The sequence below is a fragment of the Lagopus muta genome, chromosome 17 (genome assembly GCF_023343835.1).
Source record: "Lagopus muta isolate bLagMut1 chromosome 17, bLagMut1 primary, whole genome shotgun sequence".
Taxonomy (NCBI): domain Eukaryota; kingdom Metazoa; phylum Chordata; class Aves; order Galliformes; family Phasianidae; genus Lagopus; species Lagopus muta.
In genome coordinates, this window is record NC_064449.1 from 6,513,194 (window position 1) to 6,533,049 (window position 19,856).

The window sequence follows — 19,856 nt, forward strand, 5'->3', positions numbered from 1 at the left end:
AAGCTGTCCAAACAAGCTTCTTGTCGTGTTTGGGCTGGAGGGAAGTTTGGTTCAGCTGAGCTGATAGGAGCAGGTAAAGCAGTGTTGTTACTTCCAGCTTGGCAGTGGGTGGCTTGTGCAGGGAAAGCAAGGGTTGTTGAATGCTTCTACATTACATTAATGCATCTCCAGTATTTGAGGAGTCTGCTCTCCTAAAATCTTGCCAGATGTGGGTCCCCGCATTGGGACTGTGTCCTGATTGTGGGCCAGAAGCAGTGCTGATGTGATGTGAGGCATGCAGGGCTGTGGTGAGAGGAAGAGAGCGCTCTGTGCCCTCAGCCATTGCCTGGACACCCAAGTGCCAGGAGGCAGAATTGGCTCTCACACCTCTCCAGCCCACTGTAGAGTTTTGGCATCTGCAGCTCCAACATCTGGTCAGATTTGCAGCCGATGACTCAGTAGCACCACAGTCAGAGGGAGCACTGAGCAGCTGGGATTGGCCATGCTCCTGTTGTGATTAAGAGCCTGAAAATAGATTTTATGTATGTATTTCTAAAACCGTGAAGGAAAACTCTCCACCACTGAACAGCAAGGGGGTTACACCATCTCCTCTGCTGCTGTTGGAGAGGAGTGAGAACCAGAAGTTGCACAAAGCTTGGCAGCGCCTTTGTTTGGAGGATGATTAAACGATTCACTCCAGCAGCTGTTCCTGAGAGAGCAAGGAGGTGACAAGTTGGCATGTTTCTCAGCGTCCCTTTGTGGTGCGGGGCCAAAGCAAGCTACGGGCTGGAATGTTTTGTGTTTCCCATGCACATGGCATGGGGGCTTAGGGTCATTTGAGCTGGCACAGCAAGGAAGGAGTGCTGGAAAGGCAGCGCCCTCTGCTCACCCTGCTGGTGGATCTTCGTAAGTGCTTTTGGGGCAGCATCCTGCAGACCCATCCTGGTGCAGTCCAGCTGGATGTGGGTGATGGGGTTTGGGGTGATGGACCTGACTGCCAACACTTTGCTGTGCACAGTTCTAGGGACTCACTGGTTTTCTAGTGGGCTCGTTTGTTCTTGGGAAGAATGCATCTTTTAACACCAATTAATCCCCTCAGTGATGCTGGCTTTGCTCATATAGGAGCTGAGGTCCTGGATAAAGGCACATCTCCATGGTTTGTGCCTTAGAAAGACCCATGCAGGGGAGTTTGCAGAGCAGATCTGTCTGTCTGTTTGCTTGAGTACGACAGACATGCAGTGCTGTTGGTGTCCCTTCAAGGGGGAGCAGCACTACTCTCCACTCCCTTTATCTTTCCATCAGAGCTAAAATCCCTAAGGCCCTGTGGAAAATTCCTGCCTTGATCTGCACCAACCAACGTGTTCATTCTCGTCTGAGCTGAGATAGTTACACTGATTTCTCCTATGCTTTTTTTCCCCTCCTTTTATGTAAGTGGGTATTTTGGTCTAATAACAGTGTTTTAAGGGCAAATGCATCCAAAAGGGCCCCGTGCTGCAGTGCTTAGAGGTAGTTTTGCAGCAGGGGAGTAGTACTCGTGTCTCCTCCAGGCTGAAGTTCTGCACACATCCCCTACGGCATGAGGCAGCTTTGCACACTGCTGTGCTTGACACCAACTTCATCAGAGCAATCACAAGGATCAGGAAAATCCAGCGAAGAAAACCATGTAGACCCAGAGCCCTCTGGGTAGCTGAGAGAGCATCACTCCTCGTGCTATTTTGTGCTCAGTGACAACTCGAGCAGCACCTGGGAGCCTCCAAGGGGCCGCACTGCAGCAGCCGCACAGTGACTGCTTTGCAGGAAGCACTTCTTGCTCTTTGTTTTCCTTTAAAGCCGAAGTGACAGCCCTGCTCCTAACCCTTCCTATTCCTGCACCACCCTTGAGCAAACATATTTATAGCAGCATGCAGCATTTATAGCTTTGCCCTGTCTTGACCTGGAAGTAATTGGTTAATTGTGTTAGACAACAAACCTTGAGACACTCACGTGTTTTCCTTCCACGTTTTTGCAGAGAACTGGCGGGTCATGCTGGTCAGAAACATCAAACACCTGGAAGAAAACAATGCGTGCTTCTCTGCCAGGAAATCGGTCCCAGCTGAACCCATTTCAGGGCCAATAGTTCTTATAAAGCTCCTGGAGGCTTGGCTGGATGGCCAGAGCAGGGCTGGTGCTGGCCCTGGTGTGGAAGGGGACTCTGTGCAGGGCACTCCATGGGCAGCTGGAGGGTACACAAAGTGCACAACCCCTCTGTCTGCCCTGGACTGATCAGGCAGCCTGCCTGCTTTTGTGATGTTCTTGCAAAGATTTTGACTTAACAGGTTTGCTCTCCTATTTTCAGTGCCCCTCTGCACTGTCAGGGGTCTTGAAGGACAGTGTCAGTCAATGAGACACGCTCTTCTTCTGGGTGCAAAGATGGTGATGCCACTGACAGCAGTCTGTGTGCCTCTGCTTCACTTTCAACTCTGCCTACAGGGGGTTTACTGGTGTCCATTAATGCCCTGTAGTGCAGAGGGGTTGAGCACATGAAACAAACCCACTTCAGTGGTCTATTCCTCTCTAGGGGGACCCCTGTGCTGTCGTGGATGAGGCTTCAAAGCAACTCACAGTTGTTTCTGAGCTCTGTATACCCAAAACCGTACTAAATCTGTAGAGTACTTAAAACATGATCAAATCTCTGTGAACAGGAAGCAAAGTGGGTTTTTCCCATGCAGTTCTCCTTGCCAGCTTTCAAATATGCTTCAGCCTTATAGAAGTGAATTAAAAATCCCAGCTGCATCCTGCCTGTGCCCGGGGAACTGAGAGCAGCCTTGGGGGCTTCTGGCCTCTCCCCCTTAGCGCTGCATTCCTGCAGCCTCAGTGCAGAGAGCAGCTCCAATGCAGGGAGCAGTGCAGCACTGGTCCCCAGGCATGAGTAGTGAGGACTGAGGTGCTGCATTGGTGCTGAGGTTTGCAAGCAGCTGGGCGGCAATGCAGGCAGCAGCACTTCCCTCTGCAGTATTCCGAGTCGTGCTGCAGGAGCAGCTAAGAGGATTAGGGATCTCTGATGGTGTTTGCAGCTGTGCTAGCTGTAAGCGAGAGGAGGAATCCAAATGCTTCATCTTGGGAAGTGAAGCTCTCCCTCGGGACTTTGCAGCTGGAGATGTTCTCAGATGGTGCTATTTCACAGAGTAATGTGTGAGTGCAGCTCCTGCAGGGCCACAGCACAAACAGTGCTCCTGCGGAACGCTTACTGCGAGCCAGCCCGGATGTGGGGCTCCGAGCCACAGTAACATCTCCAAAATGTTAGCTCCCACGCAGGTCTGTGTATCCCAGGCATCCAGCCCCAACAAGGAACGTGTTAGAAGCTGCGCCAGGTTAACCCCAGACACGAGAAGTAGACCCACCCTGGGAGTCAGGACCAGGATCTCCTTAACACTTCTGCTGCCATTCCCCACATCGTCTTAGCACTGCAGTGCTTCAGCAAAGGGAGCTGATTTCCTGCATTCCTACATGGAGTTGAGCTCTGGGGTCGGATTCCCATGCATTCAGCACTGTGACCATCCCAATAAGAACACCTGAGAAGCCCCCTGCAGAGGTGCTGTGATGTGATGTTTTGGCAGGACGCAACACTTGGGTGGGCTGGGGGAGGGCATGGAATCCACAGAGCCATTTTCCAACCTTAAACAAAAACGTGGCCTTGGAACCAAGGAAGGAGACATCACTGCCCGACACGCAGATTCCTGCTGGAAACACAGTCCTGGGGCCAGGGGTGCCCATGCAGAGGGGTGGGAGCGCTGAGTCCACGTGTGGAGCTTCTGACTTTGCTTCCAGCTGGGGCTGCGGCTGCAGGGCTCATCCTGAAGACAAAATTACTGCGAGCCTCGGGTGAAGTGTGTCAGTGAAGGGGAAAACATCCAAGCCTCCAATGTGTCTGATGGTTTTAGTGGGGAGGCTGAGAGATCAGGAGGGAATGCCAGAGGTAACAAACTGAGCTCTTTCCAGGTACAGTCGTGTGCAAATCATCTGCCAAAAATGCAAAACGAGATCATAATCCTAAATTTGTCCTTTAAGCGTACCTGTACCTGCTCTGTAGTGGTTTCCTCCTAATCACCAGGGATTAATTCCGAAGTGCATTGAAACATCTGAGGTGAAGGGGCACAGTGGAATTCCTTGCAGGCTGCTAATAATAACAGAAAGCCGTTCTGTGCAGCAAACCTGAGGCTGACTTGGTTTTTAATGGACATCTGTCTGCAGGGGGAAAAAATGCCATGGCAACTGGCTTTCTTGTTGGCACGCCTGTCTCAGCAAAAGGATGGGGAGAGGATGGGTATTGAAGGGTCTGCACTGCAGTGCTTAGGAAGTGGGGAGGCACAGCTCGGTGAAGCTGTGAGGCAAAGGTTGTTTATGCTCCATGAACACCAGATCTGGAGGGATTTAAGAGCTAAGTCTTGGCATAACGATTGCTTTGTCTGCTGCTGCTGAGCAGGAGTTAGACTAGATTCTCCACTTCCCTTTGTGAAAATGCTAAATCTAATCGTAGAGGCATGAAGCCCAGGGCTGGGGGCTGCTAGGCAGTCTGCCCACGGTGCTGGGCCACAGCTGGGGTCTCCCAGTCTGAAGCTCCGTCCCAAAACAGTGCTGTGGGGCTGCAGTGATTGCACAGATCCTGCCTCTGGGCAGGGAGATCCCTTAAATGGTGATTGTGGCCAATGGAAGCTGAGAGCAGGATTCATTAAAATGCCCTGTCCAAAGAAGGGCAATGAAGCTGTGAAGGGACTGGAACATAGGTCTTATGGGGAGCAGCTGCAGGAACTGGGATGGTTCAGTCCAGAGAAGAGGAAGCTCAGGGGTGACATCAATGCTCTCTACAGCTCCTGAAAGGACTGTAGGGTCATTCTCTTCTCCCAGGTAACAGCATGAGGACAAAAGGTCATGGCCTCAAGCTCAACCCTCAAGGAAGGGTTAGGATGGGTAATAGGCAACATTTCTTCTCTGAAAGCGGTCAAGCCTTGGGTCTGGCTGCCCAGGGAAGTGATGCAGTCACTGACCTTGGAGGTGTTCAAGAAATGTGGAAATGTAGCACTGATGACATGGTTCAATGGAGAAGGCTGGGGTTGCACTTGGTGATCCTAGAGATCTTTTCCAGTCATCCTGGTTTTATGATTCTATATTGGTTATGGATGAAACAAGTTGTGGCACTTGTGCACATCAGACCCGAACACTGTGGCTGTTCGTGCTTTCCTTCACCTCCCATGAGTTGTGGGGAAGCAGTTGCATGCATGGCTCAGCAGCGTGTCTGTCCTCTGTAGCCTGAAGGGAGCTGGAGGAAGGTGTTGGTGGGTGACAGAAATTGGGAACAAGTCATTATCAAAGTGCAAAGTGTGGATCAAAAAATACGTTTGCTGGAAGCTGGTATCTCCTTGCAGCCAAGCTGTGATTTTGAGGGACTGCAGGCGACACAAAGCCAACGCACAGCAGAAGCAGCAGAGGCTGCCTCTCCTGCTTGGAGCTCGGGCTTTGCTCACGGATGTGCGTGTACCTAATTCTGGCCTGGCCAGTGGTGCATTCATCAATTACAACTGATTGCAGCTTTGCTGACTAGCTGATACCGTATCTCTCTGGGAAGCACTCCTCATTTGTTGGAGTACCTGATTTGTTTTTCAAGTGCCTGGAGATTCTCATGCCTATAAGTATTGTTGGCAAAGCTTTTGCCTCTAAGAACAGGTTTTGTGGTAATGGATAAATAAAAGAAGTCTTCAGGGAAAAGAAAACGTGTAGAAATACTCAGGACTGCGCTGTTCTAACGGCTGATTTTGCATAACATGAATGTCAAGCACTCGTGCTGGCCGTCCCTCCGTAGGCACACATGTTTCACCGCACTGAACCTCGGGAAGCACGCGGTGCCTTGGAGCAGTTCTGTCAAGGAAACATTGCATCATGCAGCACTTCCGGGGAAGCAGTGATGTTATCGGGCTCGTTAATCTTCATGTGCAAACACAGCTTGCACATGCAGGCACAAAACTGAATGAAAATAGCGGTCTTGAAGAAGACCAGCTCTAACCTGGAATGGGAACGGGACGGGTGACATAGGATGTGATTCTCTATTAGAAAGAGTTGCTTTTGTTTCTTGGCTGTGGAGCATGTAATTCTGAACGTTGATTTTTTTTTTTTTTTTTACAGCTAAAGCACTGCATCAGAACAAAAAAAAAGGGAAAAAATCAATAGAGACAAATCATAAAATAATAAAAATGGAGTAGTGGGAATTGCTGGCTATCAAAAGGCTGTGTGCAGGGAAAAGCCAACACCAAGGGGAAGGACGCTGTGTGCAATGACAGCAGTGTGATCCCGGTGCTCTGCAGGTGGGGCAGCTCACAGCAGGAAGCTGCAGTGGCACCAGCACTGGCATGGCACCATCAGCCTCTGAGGGATCCAGCACCTGACTCAGCTCTTGGTGGGTGAAATGGAGTCCCTTCAACCTGGTCACTGCTGTGCTTGCTTCTGAGTGAAGATGCTCGACAAGCAAAAACGGGAGGGCACAATGGAAGCCAGAGCTTAGCAAAACAAAGAATACATTGAAGGAGAGAACAAGTCAAACAGCAACTGTGCTTGAGTCATTGCTGCAGATACCAACACGAGAGTCTTATTCATGCAGTCACTCTCAAAGGACATAATGTTACCCCAAAATCTAAGTTAGTGTGTTCATATCTTGTCTTAGAAACCGTCTCTGGCCATGGAACTTGCTTGTACCAATCACATCCATGGACACCAGGGACTTTGCCTGCAGGACCCTGCAGCATGGCTGCATAGCTCTGCAATGGTTCTTAACCTTCATCAAACACAGGGACTGATTGTTGCACACTGTAATGTGCTTAGCTGAAAAAGCATTACAATTACTTCCTTTCCATTAAAAAACAAACAAACAAAACCAAAACAACCTCAAGGGACGTGGATTTGTTAGAGCCTACTATCAGACTTCCTTGTGCATTCTGGGAAATCTGTTTTATCAACTGAAAAAAAAACAGATGAAACACACTGCAGAATACAGAGCCCTCTCTACCTGTAGCTCACTTGGATTCATTTCAAGATGTGTTTGGGACCTTCACCTTCCCCACCTGCTGCACCTCTGCTGCTGTGGTGGCAATTTGAGGCCATCTGTTTGAGCTCCATTGGGATAAACCTAACAACACAGATGTTTGCTGAAATGCAGTTTTGTGTGCTACTGGATTTCATACCTGCATATAATTTACTGTTATAATTCAATATAACATATACATCATATATTCTTTTTCCTAAAAGTTGTTTCTTCACTTTTTTAAGGTAGTGTAGTGATCCTGTTATGTACAGTGAAATAGACGGCTGCCTTTGCAGTAAGTAGTTCTAGAAGTGCTACTGGCTGTCCTCACCTCTGCACCTCTGTCCTCACCTCTGCTGTTTCCTGCAGAACTCCTCAATGTTCTCTCCCAGTTCTGTGGCTGGGCAATAGCAAATCATTTTGCACATTCACTAAACTTCCCTAAAGCTGCCGGCGCAGTTTTGGACAGATATTTTCAGTGGAGTAATGCTTTGTGCTGGCATCTGTCATTTTGCTCATAAGGTGTTAACCACAGGGTTATCCGGGCCTGGAAGGTGAAACAAAACAAGGAGTTTAATAGTCAAAAGTACAGGGATGATGCTAATTGAAGAAAGCTGTTGAATATTGTTATCTTTTTACCACCGTGCTGCCACCCACGGCTTTTAGCCGCATGGGAGAACTGTTGCTGTGCAAGCAAGGTGTACGAACGCTGCCCGCCCAGCAGGATCGCTCCTTCTCACTGCATCCGAATCCTGCGGGACTTCCAGAGCATCTCTACGAATAGATTAAAGTCCGAGCACTTTGAGTAACCACGGCTATAAATCAATTTCGCTCTCGGTTTTTCAGGTTACAGCCGCTCTTACTAACCCAGCGCGCACACGGGCTTTTAACAGCGATGTATCATATCGGTGCTCGGCGCTAAAAGCACCTCCGAAAGCAGAGCGCGTACCAGCGTGACGCCAGAGCCGGGTGCCTGCTCCGCTCTGATTTCTGCATTTCAGATTCACGTTTTCCCGATTTCTCCATTACAACGCCTGTATTTCCCCACTTTAATCCCCGCACGTGCCAGATCCGCACCTCAGCCACGGCTCCCCTCCAACCCCCTCCTCCTCCTCCTCCCTCTCCTCCTCCTCCTCCTCCTCCTCCACCACCAGGCCGCACCGCGCGGGCGGAGCCGCTCCCCTCAGCAGGGCCCTCCCGCGGGCGGCGCTGGGAGCGGAGCGGGGCGGGAGCGGCCCTACACAGAGCGCAGGGCCCGGCGCCGTCCGCCGCCGCCTCACGTGTCCGCCGCTCCCCCGCCTCCGCCCCTTCAACCTAGCCGCAGTACCGCCGCGCTCCTTCCGACTTCCCGTAAAGAGTCCGCGCTTAGCCCCGCTTCCCCCTCGCCGGGCCCCGTGCTCCCCGCTCCCCTCTCGCGCTCCCCGCCCGCACGGCTCCCGTCGCCTCGCCCCGCCCGCTTTCCCCGCTCGGCCGTTCCTTCGCTCCGCGCTCCCCCCTCCTTCCTTCCTCCCCCCCCTCCTCTCTGCGCGCGGATCCCTCCGCGCCGCGCTCCGCTCCCTCCGCCCCGCACTGTTTGGGAGCAACCGCGGCCGAGAGCGAGAGAGGGGAGAGAGAGACAGAGGCACGGAGACACAGAGCAGCGCTCCCGCTCGGCGCTCCCGCAGCGCAGGCCCCGGCCCTCGGCCCTCAGCCATGTCCCTCAAGCAGACGGCGGCCGCCTCGCAGCCCGCCGGCAACAACCGCAAACCCCCCGGCGGCGGTGGAAGTGGAGGAGGAGGAGGCGGCGGCCTGCCGTCAGCATCGGGTGGCGGGAGGCAGAACATGGGCAGGTGGGTTCCCCGGGATCGCCCCCCGCCCGCCGCCGCCATCGCCCCCCCCAACCCGCTTTCCCCCTCCCCCCCCCCCCCCTCATGGGCGGTGGTTGGGAGCGGGGCGGTGCGGGGGGGGGCGGCCGGCATGGCGGCGGGCGGGGCGCGGACGCAAGGCCCCGCGCGCGCGGAGGGGGTTCCGCAGTGCCGCCGGGGCGAGGCCGCGGGTTGCCCTTCAGGGAGGGAGGGGGGGAGGAGGAGGAGGAGGAGGGAGAAAAGGGGAGGGGAGGGCACGGCGGGGCCTCCATTTTGTACCCCGAGGTGGCGGCGGCGGCGCGGTGGAAGCCCCGAGGCCCGGTGGGGCCCCGGCGCTGAGGAGACGCTGTGGTGCTGAGGCGGCGGCCGCGGGGCTCCCCGCGCGCCCTCCCAGGGGCGCTCCCGCCGCCCCCTCACGGCGCCCCTCAGAGCGCTGCGCCGCGGCCCCGCGCCCCCCCCGGCCCCGGCCTTTATGTTTTATCCCCCGTCGCTCTTTTTTAATCACCTATCGCCCCCCCATCGCGCTTTTTCTACTGCCGATCACCCTTCCCCGCGCCGCCTCGGGGCGGATCGCGGCCTTTGGGTGCGGGGATCCTCACACAGAAAACACCATTTTGGGGTCTTGTCTGTTTTTTTTTTTTCGTTTTTTTTTTTTTCCTTTTTTTCCCCCCCCCCCATTTTCTATGTGTCCCGGCGATCCAAGCGGGATGGGAGCAGATTTGAAGGTCATGGTCACTGGGAGCAGTCTCATTTGGAGCTCATGTGGAGCTCATCCGCTTGCCTTGTATTTTTACCCAGTTTTGTGCGTTTGGCAATAAAAGAATCCACGGCAGTCTCATTGTTACACAGCCCTGAAAAACCCAGCAGTACGTCGTTACCCATCTGTGGGACCGGAGCAGCACTGGGAGGGTGGGAAAGAGCAAAAAGAGCCCCAAAAACCCAAAGAAACCCCAATGCCAGCAGTGCCCAGCACCCAGTGCCATGATTTCATGGCTCCTGCGCGTGGCACTGCGATGGCCGTGATGTTGGCTGTGCCTCGCTGACAGACAGCGGCACCGTGGAGGTTAACGTGAAGGACAACAAAACCTACAGCTTTTTGGAAGGTTTTTTTTGGTGGGATTTGGAGTTATTGTGAGCTTTGGGCTCATTAGGTGAAGAGCTGTGAGCTTTGATTCCTTTGTCAAGCTCTAAAATCACGACCGTTGGGTTTCTCCTCTCAGTTTTGTTGGATAGGTTCCATTTCAGAACTTGGGAAGTTGTAACGGGGCTGCTGGACAACCAATGTGTTCCCAATCTCTCTCTTAAAAAAAAAAAAAAAAAATAATAGTTGTAATAATTCTTCAATGTAATTCTGAGTAATGTTTCAGTAAGATCACAGCACTCATGTTGATGGGTCCCCATGGGATACCTTCAGAGTACTTTTCCCAATGCTTTCCTAAGGAGGTGTCAAGTCTTTTCTGGACAACAAATTTAAAGATGGTTCACGTTGCAAATTTTGCCCTCTAAATTAACAGCAAAGAGGCTTTTCTGTTTGGAAAAAAAAAAAAAAAATGCTGATTTTAGCTGGCCTGCATCTTGGTTTCGATTGGAAGTGTTGAGTTGAACGCCCCCCATTTTTTGCAAAGCTTTCCAGTTTTGTTTTTCTTGTGACATGCCAAAAAAAAAAAAAAAAAAAAAGGTTACATTTCACGGCGAAGTTTTTCATAAAAATTGAGTAGACTCAAATCTCATCAATTTTGACTCAGATTTGAGTAGAAAGTTGTGTAATAGTCAACAGTTGTGGGCCCAATTTCTGTGTCCTTATTACTGCAGTGCTTAGTGGAGAGAGTACCTGGTCCTTCCTCATCTGGTAGTGAGAGGAGGGGGTCAACTTTGTGTGTCTCCATGGTCTTTAAATGAAATTTTAGTAAGATATCCATCCTAATAGTCTTGTAACATATTTTGTATTAGGAAAAGTAGGATCTTGTGTGAAAGATGAGGATATCCTCCTGTTTGCTTTCCACTGCTGTTCCTTCCCCATTTACCCTGGGGAGGGAAATCACAAAGGAAAGTTTCCTTAAAGGTGTCTAAAAATCAGCAAGAAGGGTTAATGGATGTTTTTGAAATGAGTGCTAAGTGAATTTCTACGTTTATTTGGTGGTGGCTGTTTGTAGAATGGGACAGGTGGGAAGTGGGGGTTTGGAGGCCAGGGGATGCCAACAGCATGGTGAGCTGTAACTGGAGAAAATGTAGACCTTGTGTGAACCTGCTCTGCCATGCTCCTCAGGATCTTAACTATTCTAAATTGCTGGTGTGTCGGTTCAGGTTTTTCCCCAATACAGGCCTAACAAGGTTAGCAATTCTGTGATTAGAAAATACATCTGTATCAGCTTTCTGTTGAATGCTGCAACTATTTTTATCTTTTTTTTTTTTCCCACTGGGGTTTTGGCTGAAGGCAAATCACTGCAGGCTCTGGTTTTGGAGGATTACATCTCTGGTTACAATTGTGGCAAAAAATCCTTTTTGTTTGGGAACTTTCTTGCCAAAATGAACCTGCCCTTTAAGAAATAGTCTGTTGCTGCTTTTATGAGTTACTTTAACCATTAAGAAATTTAAACTGAAATTACCCCATGTTATGTAGCTTGCTTTTGAGGCTTAATGCTTTTTGCCTTCTCTTATTTTCTTTCTTCTTGATAGCCTTTGTTACTAACCTCACAAAAGGCTGAAGGACAGGGTAGAAGGGAGGTGTCCGTTCTGTTCTGTAGAAGTAATTGGGAATATTGAGCACCGAGGCGCTCTGAAATAATGCAAGGGACTGTTCTGGAGGTTTGGTCACACATCAGTCAGAGGTTTTCTAGTTCATTCTAATGTCTTTGTGTTGGGTTTAGAGCAGCTGTGCTAAACTGCTGAGCAAAATGAATGGGTAACCTGCAGGTCTCTTTCCTTAGAGCAGTTAATGTGTTTGAGTGATCCCCCATACCTGCTTTTGAGTAAGTTTTAATGTGGTGGCTGATTTATGGCAGTGTACACGAAGGTTCCTCAGTGCCCACGTCCACCAGTGGGCCGTGCCTGCGTGCTTGGCTCAGGTGTCCCTGTGTGATGGGGTGCTGCAGAACTCATCCTCTTGTAAGAAGGCAAGAGTTGATGTGAATGATGTCAGCATTGGGCAAAACTACTGAAGGCAGCACTGCAGCACTTTTGCGTGGCGTTAATTTGACAGCTTTGGTCCATTTGACTCCTACATAACCAATTGCTATTCTTAAATGAGGTCTGAACTTTGTACTTCTGAATTCTGCCTTAGAAGAAAGCTTTATCAGCTCACTGCACTTGTAATGAAAGTTCTTCAGAGTATCCTTGAATTGTTTTCAAAGCTGTGGTGATGCAGTCAGTGCTCCAGAAACATCCATTTGCTCTATTAAGTTCAGTGAGCTTTGTAGTTGCACTTCTGCTGCAGACATTAATTGCAGGGTGGCTGCATCTGTTTCTTGGTCTCAAAGTGAAGATGCTCTTGGAAAGAACTTCACATCCTGGAGAGGCTTGCCTTCCTTGCATTAGTTTTCACTTAGCTGTAAAGACATAAATGCATGACCTTGTTTTGCTTACACAAACGCTCTACTTGGCGTGTAAACATCAGGAGGGGAGGTGTGGGACGTTGAGGATAGCAAATGTTCAGAAAAATAGAAAAAAATTGCAAATTGCTCCTGGGATAAGATGTTTATTGTGCAGCGTTTGGGATGAAGCTCTTGTGTAGACTTTCACTCTTGAAGCACAAGCACTAACCTGCAGTGAGTTGGCTACTGAGATTAATTACTTGGTCGACTTACTTTGTCTGGTGCAGCAGTTTCTGACTGTGTGACTTTCCTACCCTGCAGCGTTGGAATGGGGTTGCAAGTTTGATTTGCCAAGTTGCTCTGCCTTCTCCAAGGCCTACATTCAACCACATTTCTGCAATACAAAATGTATTTTTAATTCACCATGTGGTTGTAGATAGCAGTGCAGGATTGCTGGTGACCCTTCTGATTTCTCCCACTCCATTTTTGCTCTCCTGTTTTGCATTGCGCTGAATTGCTTCCGGCAAAGACCATCTGCCTTCTGCTTTTGTAAAGGTCCTAGCTTATTTTTCATATAGTTCATTAAAGATGTGTCAAAGGGTGATCTGAGCTTGAGCCTTCACATGTTGGGTTACAGACCTCAAGTTGATGGTCTTGGTTTTAGCAGAATTTGCATAGGGTTTTGATTGAGCGTTGGCTGGTTTGTTTAAAATGGTGATGATTGTTTTACTTGAGACTGTATTGAACAGTCGCAGCTAGAAAAAGAGGTTAGGTCTGTAAAGAGGTATGTCTGGTTGGAGCAGGGCTCGGAGCTCCATATTTGTCCTTTCTCTTGCTCTGATGCAGAAGCTGCAGCCTTTCCTTTTGCCAGCGTGGATGCGCACGGTCAGATGGCTTCTTGGAGGTGTGTGATGGGAATGGTAATTGGGGACATGTAGGAGGTGGAAAATCCAGGATGCTTCAGGTTGAATGCTTGAACAGAATGCTCTGAACTTGCTGACCAGTCTAGGAGCCCAGTTAGTGAAATTCTAAGGATGCATGTGGGAGCTGTGGGAGTGCAGCAAAGGCACCGCACTCTCGCTTCTGGCCCTTTCTGTAACTGGTGCAGAAAGGGATGGCTTCTGAATTCTTGAGACCAACAGAGGGAACTGATGGAATTATTTGGGCTTCCTCCATGTTCTCTGCATGGCAGTTTTGTTGCAACTTTGGATTATGATAAGAGGAGGAATCAGAGCTGAATCTGACCCTTTATTGGGGCATTTTGCATCTGGTGGAATGGCATCCCGAAAGAAGAGTGTGGTTCAACTGAAAATGTTGCTAAAACCGTTGCAGGCTCCAGCACTGGAGGTAGGCAGTCACTGGACAAATGGCAGGCTTACTCAATGGTAAGACTTGCTGGTCGCCAGAGAGCCAAAAGTTGTGACTCTGTCTTCTGGAAAGCCAAGGCTTATAGGTAATTAAATAAGGGCTATTTGGTTTAGATTTTTTTTTTGTGTGTGTATGAGATTAGAACTCTACAAGTATCCTGAAAATGCCAGCTTGACATCTGAGGTCTGCATTTATTACCAATCAGCAAATGTCATCGGGGGGAGCAATGCTGTACAGCACAGCACGTCGGGCTCACAAGCTTGCTTTCTCAAACTGCTCAGGTGATCGGTCAGTGGATTTCATTTTTTCCTTGCTAAGGACTTTCCTGCTCCTGTGATGGATTTGCTGATGTCTGCAAAATTAGTGCTCATGAGAAGACCCTTTAATTCCTTGGCCAGCTCTTGAGTCCTGCTCACAAGGGCATGGTTTGGAGCAAAGCTGCCTTCTACCGCAGCACAGCGTTTTCAGAAGCAATTGAACACATTTGCTGTTTAGGTTTCAGCATTGTTTGACTGTTTTGAAACATGAGCGTGGTTCTTTGGGTCTCTAATTAAATGGATGTGCATCTGTAAGGTGAGTCAGTTTCAAAAAATTGATTTTTTTCTGAATAAAATTGAAGAGTTCATTTTGCTTTGCTCTTATTGGGTGCACTCTTAAGTCGTCATTATGATACAAATCTCGGTTATCACAAAAAGGATTTGAAAGTAGGGCTTCCTATTGTGATACAAACCTCAATCACTACAAAAAAGTAGCTGGAACTAGGGCTGCTGCTTGTTCAGAGGGAATTTGGACACAAGGACATGAAGCACACCAACCAAGCTGAGGTTTTATTGCAGCTACAGGGATGCTGTTGGCACTTCTAGGGCTGAGTTGAAGGGCACAGACTGTTGCATCTCAGTTTGCAGAGCATTAAGAGTCTACGAGTTAATTTAAAGGCATTTTGAAACATTGAGGTTGTAAGGTGTTCACTGGTTTGCATGTGGTTACTGGTTTTGAGGGGCTGTGTGTGGCTGCTGCTCTCATATAAGCTCATAAGCTCTAAGTAGGGACTGAGAACTGGGCCTTGTGGGCAGTTGGTTGGGTGGCCCTCAACCAGAAAGATGGTGGCAGTGAGGAGAGACCAGGCCTAGAGAAATGGCTGTGAGGGACTGAGCCTGGAAGTGCAGTGGAGCAGTTTTGGTTCTGCGTGCCAATAGGCTTTGGAGTTTCCTTTAGCTGCAGGATTCTGCTAGAGAGAGAATATGTGTGGATTTCTGTAATGACACAGCATTGGTATTTTCTTTGTTTTGCCATTTATTGTAGGTAACCTTTTTACCCATTTACTGGTCTTGCTTTTAGATCAGTAATTTGAAGGATAGATGCTACAGGCGGTGCAACTGCTAAGTTTGGCTCTGGGGAAGAGCTGGTTTTCTTTGCTCTGATTCTCAGCACAAAATGAAGTTTGGTTTTTGAATTTGTTAAGAAATTGATCCTTTTCAACATTTCTGAGTTGTATCTTCTGTCTGTGTTTCCTTTCAGAGGTCGCAGCAGTGGCAAAGGACCGCCTCAGCCCACAGTGAGTATTTTTCCCTTGTTGTTTCCTCTTTAGATACAAGGAAACAGCTTCTCTAGAAAGGTGGCCTTTCTTAGCAATGTGAAAATGGCACATTGTGGAATACCCTAATTTTTTTTCCTTTCGATACCTCAATGAGTATTTTAGACTGAGATGTGCTTTTTTAAATGTAGAAAATCTCGCATTCATCTGAGTCTGTGATTCTATGATCTAAGTCTCCTGGGAGAATGGGGAGAGAAGGAGCTCTTAAACATTTGAAACATGCCAATAAAAATCTTTCTTGTGATTATAGTTGCAAATACATGGATAAATTTTAACTTGGGAACAGATTCAAAAGCATTGCCTCTCTGGAAGCTCTCTGAACTGATTTCTTTAAACAGAGGACTGAATGCAGGGAGACAACGCTTTGTCAAATAGAAGTAGCAATTGTGTTCAGCTTTACTACAAAATAGCTAACGTAATGTTATTGTAGCTAAGCCACTGTTACCTGTGTGTGTAACTTTAGTTATTCTCAAGGCCAATACACTGTTGCACCATGGATGTGACTTGGTTTGTAGGATATGTTGTGGAAGGTAAAGATCTGGGTCTTGATTCAGAAAACGGATCTTTGAACTGCACTAATCAAATATTTGCTAATTTGTTAGTGGCCTGTTTCTCAAGGATGACTAGTTCTAGGGAATGGGGCAGGAGTAGGAAGGGCTGAAAGGACTGCAGTTTACCTCTATAAGTGTATATTGAAGATAATGGGTCTCTTCAGTAAAAATAAAGAGGCTTTGAGGAAGAGCAGTGAAAAAGGTGATGTACAAGTAGGAGGTGTTAGGCCTTCTGTGTTCCTTATTGAGTGTTGAGCACAGGAGCATCCTTAAATATGTTGGTTTCTGTGTTCTGGAACTGCAGTGAGTGGCTTTTGGCCACTAGTTTTATAATAGGCTTTGTAGCTCTTTAGCAGTTCACAACTGGACGACTTCATGTCCTGTTAATGCATGTCATCAGGTCTGTTTACTTCAAAGATGTAGTTCAGGGAACATTTCTCCTTCAGCAACAGTTGAGGTGCCTTGTCCCTGTTCCCAGGGAGGGCTGCTAGGAGGGCTTCTCAGTTGTGAGACTTGGTATGTGAGTTTTGTCCACCCATTAATGGGATTGATATTGGGTTGAGGCACACTATAAGGTTTCTCATGTTTTTAAGGCTGCTCTGATATTTAATTGATCAGAGAAAGGGTCCTCTGGACATCTGCTGGGACTTAAATTCAGTGTGTACTGACCAAGTGAGGTTTTTTGACCAGTCTTTCTAGCAGCTGTTCTGTACTGCTGAGAGCTGACTTTGTTTCTGTAGCGTTGCCTTTCTGAATTACAAGTGTTTCCCATAAAAATGACAACTTTTTTGTTTTTTTTTTCCAGATTTCTTTTGATGGCATCTATGCAAACATGAGAATGGTTCACATACTTACATCAGTTGTTGTAAGTCCTCATATTTGCAAGGCGTGTAAACAGTTTCTATAGTGACAGAGAATTGTTAAATATTACACTAATTGTAATATAATAGAGTGAATAATAAAGTTCAACAGTGGGCATCCTGTTCCAAGATTGAAATTTAAACAGTCATAGTAATAGCTATTGTGTATTTTTGGCCTGAAAAACTGCAAATTATATTTGGGATGGCAGATTTCTTACGCTCCTTGGTTGTATTTTGAATTTTATGTCTCCAGAGGCATTATGAATAAGTAATAAATTTATATACAGGCAGCAGAAGCCCTTCTCCCTTCAGGTTGTTAAGGGAACATGACAAAATTTGGTGACACACTGTCCCACAGCAGCTAGAATCTGGGCTAAAACTTTAACCTTACTTATGCCCGTGCATATGCACGGATTTGTTTTTGCACAAAGACTTGTTTGCATGCATGCACAGCTAATCAAAAGTCTCATGTGTACCAAAAACACTTTCATGAGTATCTTTAATAAACTCTGGGACATACCCCAGTGTTTGTCTCTGTGGCATGCAGAGACGTGTTTGTAAATGGGCAAATGTTGAAAAAGTTTGGGTGAAAAAAAAAAGATTTGACTGAAAACTGAGCTTTTTGGTTTAGTTTTTTTACACATTGTGCTTCTGTAAATATGTATTTTTGAGAAAATCACTCGTATCGTTTGTCAGGCTGACAGAGTGCTACACTTGGATTTTTCTTGCATTCTAGGGATCCAAATGTGAAGTACAGGTGAAAAATGGTGGTATATATGAAGGAGTTTTTAAAACCTACAGTCCTAAGGTAATTTTTGTCTTCCTTTTTGGCTCTTCCTTCTTTTCAAAGGTACAAATACTGTATAATTGATGCTTCAATAAATTGGAATATTTATTATCAGTTGTTCTGACCCATCCATGTTTAGGCTTACACATGCAGATTCATTTTTGCAAACCTCTGTAAATGTGTGCTTTTCCCAAGCATGTCAGTTACCAGTAGTCTATGGTGTATTCAATTAGGATATTCTTTTTATCTCTACTAGTGTGATTTAGTGCTTGATGCTGCTCATCGGAAAACTGCAGAATCCAGTTTGGGGCCAAAACGTGAAGACATACTAGAAAGTATTTTATTCAAGTCTTCAGATTTTGTTATGGTGCATTTTAAGGATATGGATACCAATTACGCAAGAAGAGGTATACGTTTTTTAAGATTCTTAAAGTTATTTGTTTTTTAAGATCATAAGTCAAGATTTCAAAAGTTTTATATACATTTTTTTGATGCTTTTAATGTCTTTCAATGCCAAGGAGTGAAGCTGCGTGTTTGTAGATTTTCAGGTTGGTCAGCAATTGTCACTGGGAGCCAAGTGTTCATTGCTACACACATGCTTTATTCCCAGGTAACAGCGACTTAAAGATGTATGGATTCATAGAAATTTAGAGAGATTTTTGCTTTTCATCTTGTATTTCCACATGTGTGTGTTCTTGCCTAATTTAAGGCTGAAGGATAAGATGCTTGTTTCAATGAATTTGCTTTTCCTCAAAGAAGGATGCATAATATCAGAGCAACAGTAGCATTGAAATGCAGATGTGTTCCAGGTTCTGGATAGGATTTTGACTTTGAATTACGCAAAAGCTGTCTTATAATGGATCTGCTATGAACATCTCTTTAATGTAAATGCAAACTGGATTCTCCATTACCCTGCCTTTCTAGATTTCTAGTGAGCAGATGGAATGAAAAATCTACTACTTCTAGGAGTAATTACTGAATGGCAGTTTTCTAGAAGGAAACGACTGCTTTATGTTGAACAGTCACTCAGTTTGCATTATGAGGTGGAATGTCTTTGCATCTAAATCTTTTAAGTAGCTGGAGAGGAGAGCTGAAATAAAACTGTACAGACAGTGAGATAAACTGGAAGGCTGCAGAACTTGATAACTCACAGTGGGTAAATTAATCTGCTTTCCATTTTGTCTCAACAACTTATTATCGTGAAACCACACTTGAAAGAGCAAGCAAGTCTCTGATCACACCTGCACGTGAGAGCAATGAAAGGCTTTCTGCTTCTTGGGAAGTTAAGTTAGCAAAGATTCAAAAGCATGAGTGTGTATGAACACACATGCAAAGAGGAACTGTGGGCGTTTTGTTCTTATAGAGGAACCCAAGTCTTGGTGATAGGGTCAGATAAGTGTGTGATCCACAGTAAAGACTGAATTTGAACTTCTAGGTTAGGGGATTGTGCTCCCTGCTATGTTTGCACTGAGTTGTTACCATCTGGTGCCCAGCTCCATTTGATGGTGCTGAGCTTCATACAAAACAAAGGCTATTAGCTTCTACAGACCCAGGAAGAAGTATTTTAAAATAGCCAAAAGACACTGATGGGCAGGCAATTTCAGACAAGGCAGTATGCTGTTTGGAGATGCTGCATTGGAAAGAAAGCTTGCTGTCACTTGAAAATGTAATCAAACAAAAGGGCACTCCTCAGGTACTTGGTTGCTGCAGGAGAGGCTTGCTAGACTAGAGCTTATTGGGGGGGAGTGTATGTGTTTGGTTTCTCCATCCTGTTCTCAGACAAATGCAAGACTTCTGAGGAGCCCTTGAAGTAAACTTACTTTCTTCAGAAGATACTATGCTGTGTCTGGGGTCGTGTGAATTTTTATTCTGGCATTTGCTTCTATGTTGAGCTGGGGGGCTTTGGCCAAATGGTGCTCCTTAGATTTTGAGTACAGATCTTCTGAGTTACCCTCAGACTTGAACAGCAGAGGTGTTTGCTTCGTTGTCTCTGCCTTTGTGTCAAAGTCAGAAAAGCGGACTGGAAGAGGAGTGGTAAAGAGCAGTAGATAGAAAGAAGGGGAATGGGATGGATTCTTCTTTCAGAAGGAGTGGAAAATACAGTTATCTCTGAAAAAAAAAACATCCAAAGTAGTCTGCCAAGCACCTTTCATTGCTATCTTACTTGTGCAGCTTTGGGGCAACGAGCTGATAATTAATCCTGCAGCAGCATAAGTATGAGTACAGGGAAGGTAATGGCAGTATAAGCTGGAGGTGGGTGAAACTACTCTGTTTGGAAGCAACAGCCTTGAATTT

At 47.1% G+C, this 19,856-nt stretch overlaps 1 protein-coding gene across 8 annotated transcripts in view; it reads left to right on the forward strand.

The window, feature by feature from the left end:
- Positions 1-8,399: 8,399 nt before the first annotated feature.
- ATXN2 (ataxin 2) overlaps positions 8,400-19,856 on the forward strand; it is a 49,500-nt gene continuing 38,043 nt past the window's right edge. For 5 of the 8 annotated variants that reach the window (XM_048964586.1, XM_048964588.1, XM_048964587.1 and 2 more), the window contains exons 1-5: positions 8,401-8,856; positions 15,288-15,324; positions 16,720-16,779; positions 17,511-17,582; positions 17,818-17,968. In XM_048964586.1, the coding sequence (XP_048820543.1) occupies positions 8,720-8,856; positions 15,288-15,324; positions 16,720-16,779; positions 17,511-17,582; positions 17,818-17,968 (457 nt within the window). In that variant the 5' untranslated portion in view covers positions 8,401-8,719. Of the gene's footprint in view, positions 8,857-15,287; positions 15,325-16,719; positions 16,780-17,510; positions 17,583-17,817; positions 17,969-19,856 lie in introns of all 8 variants that reach the window. The other 3 variants (XM_048964592.1, XM_048964593.1, XM_048964590.1) reach the window with 2 other exon arrangements.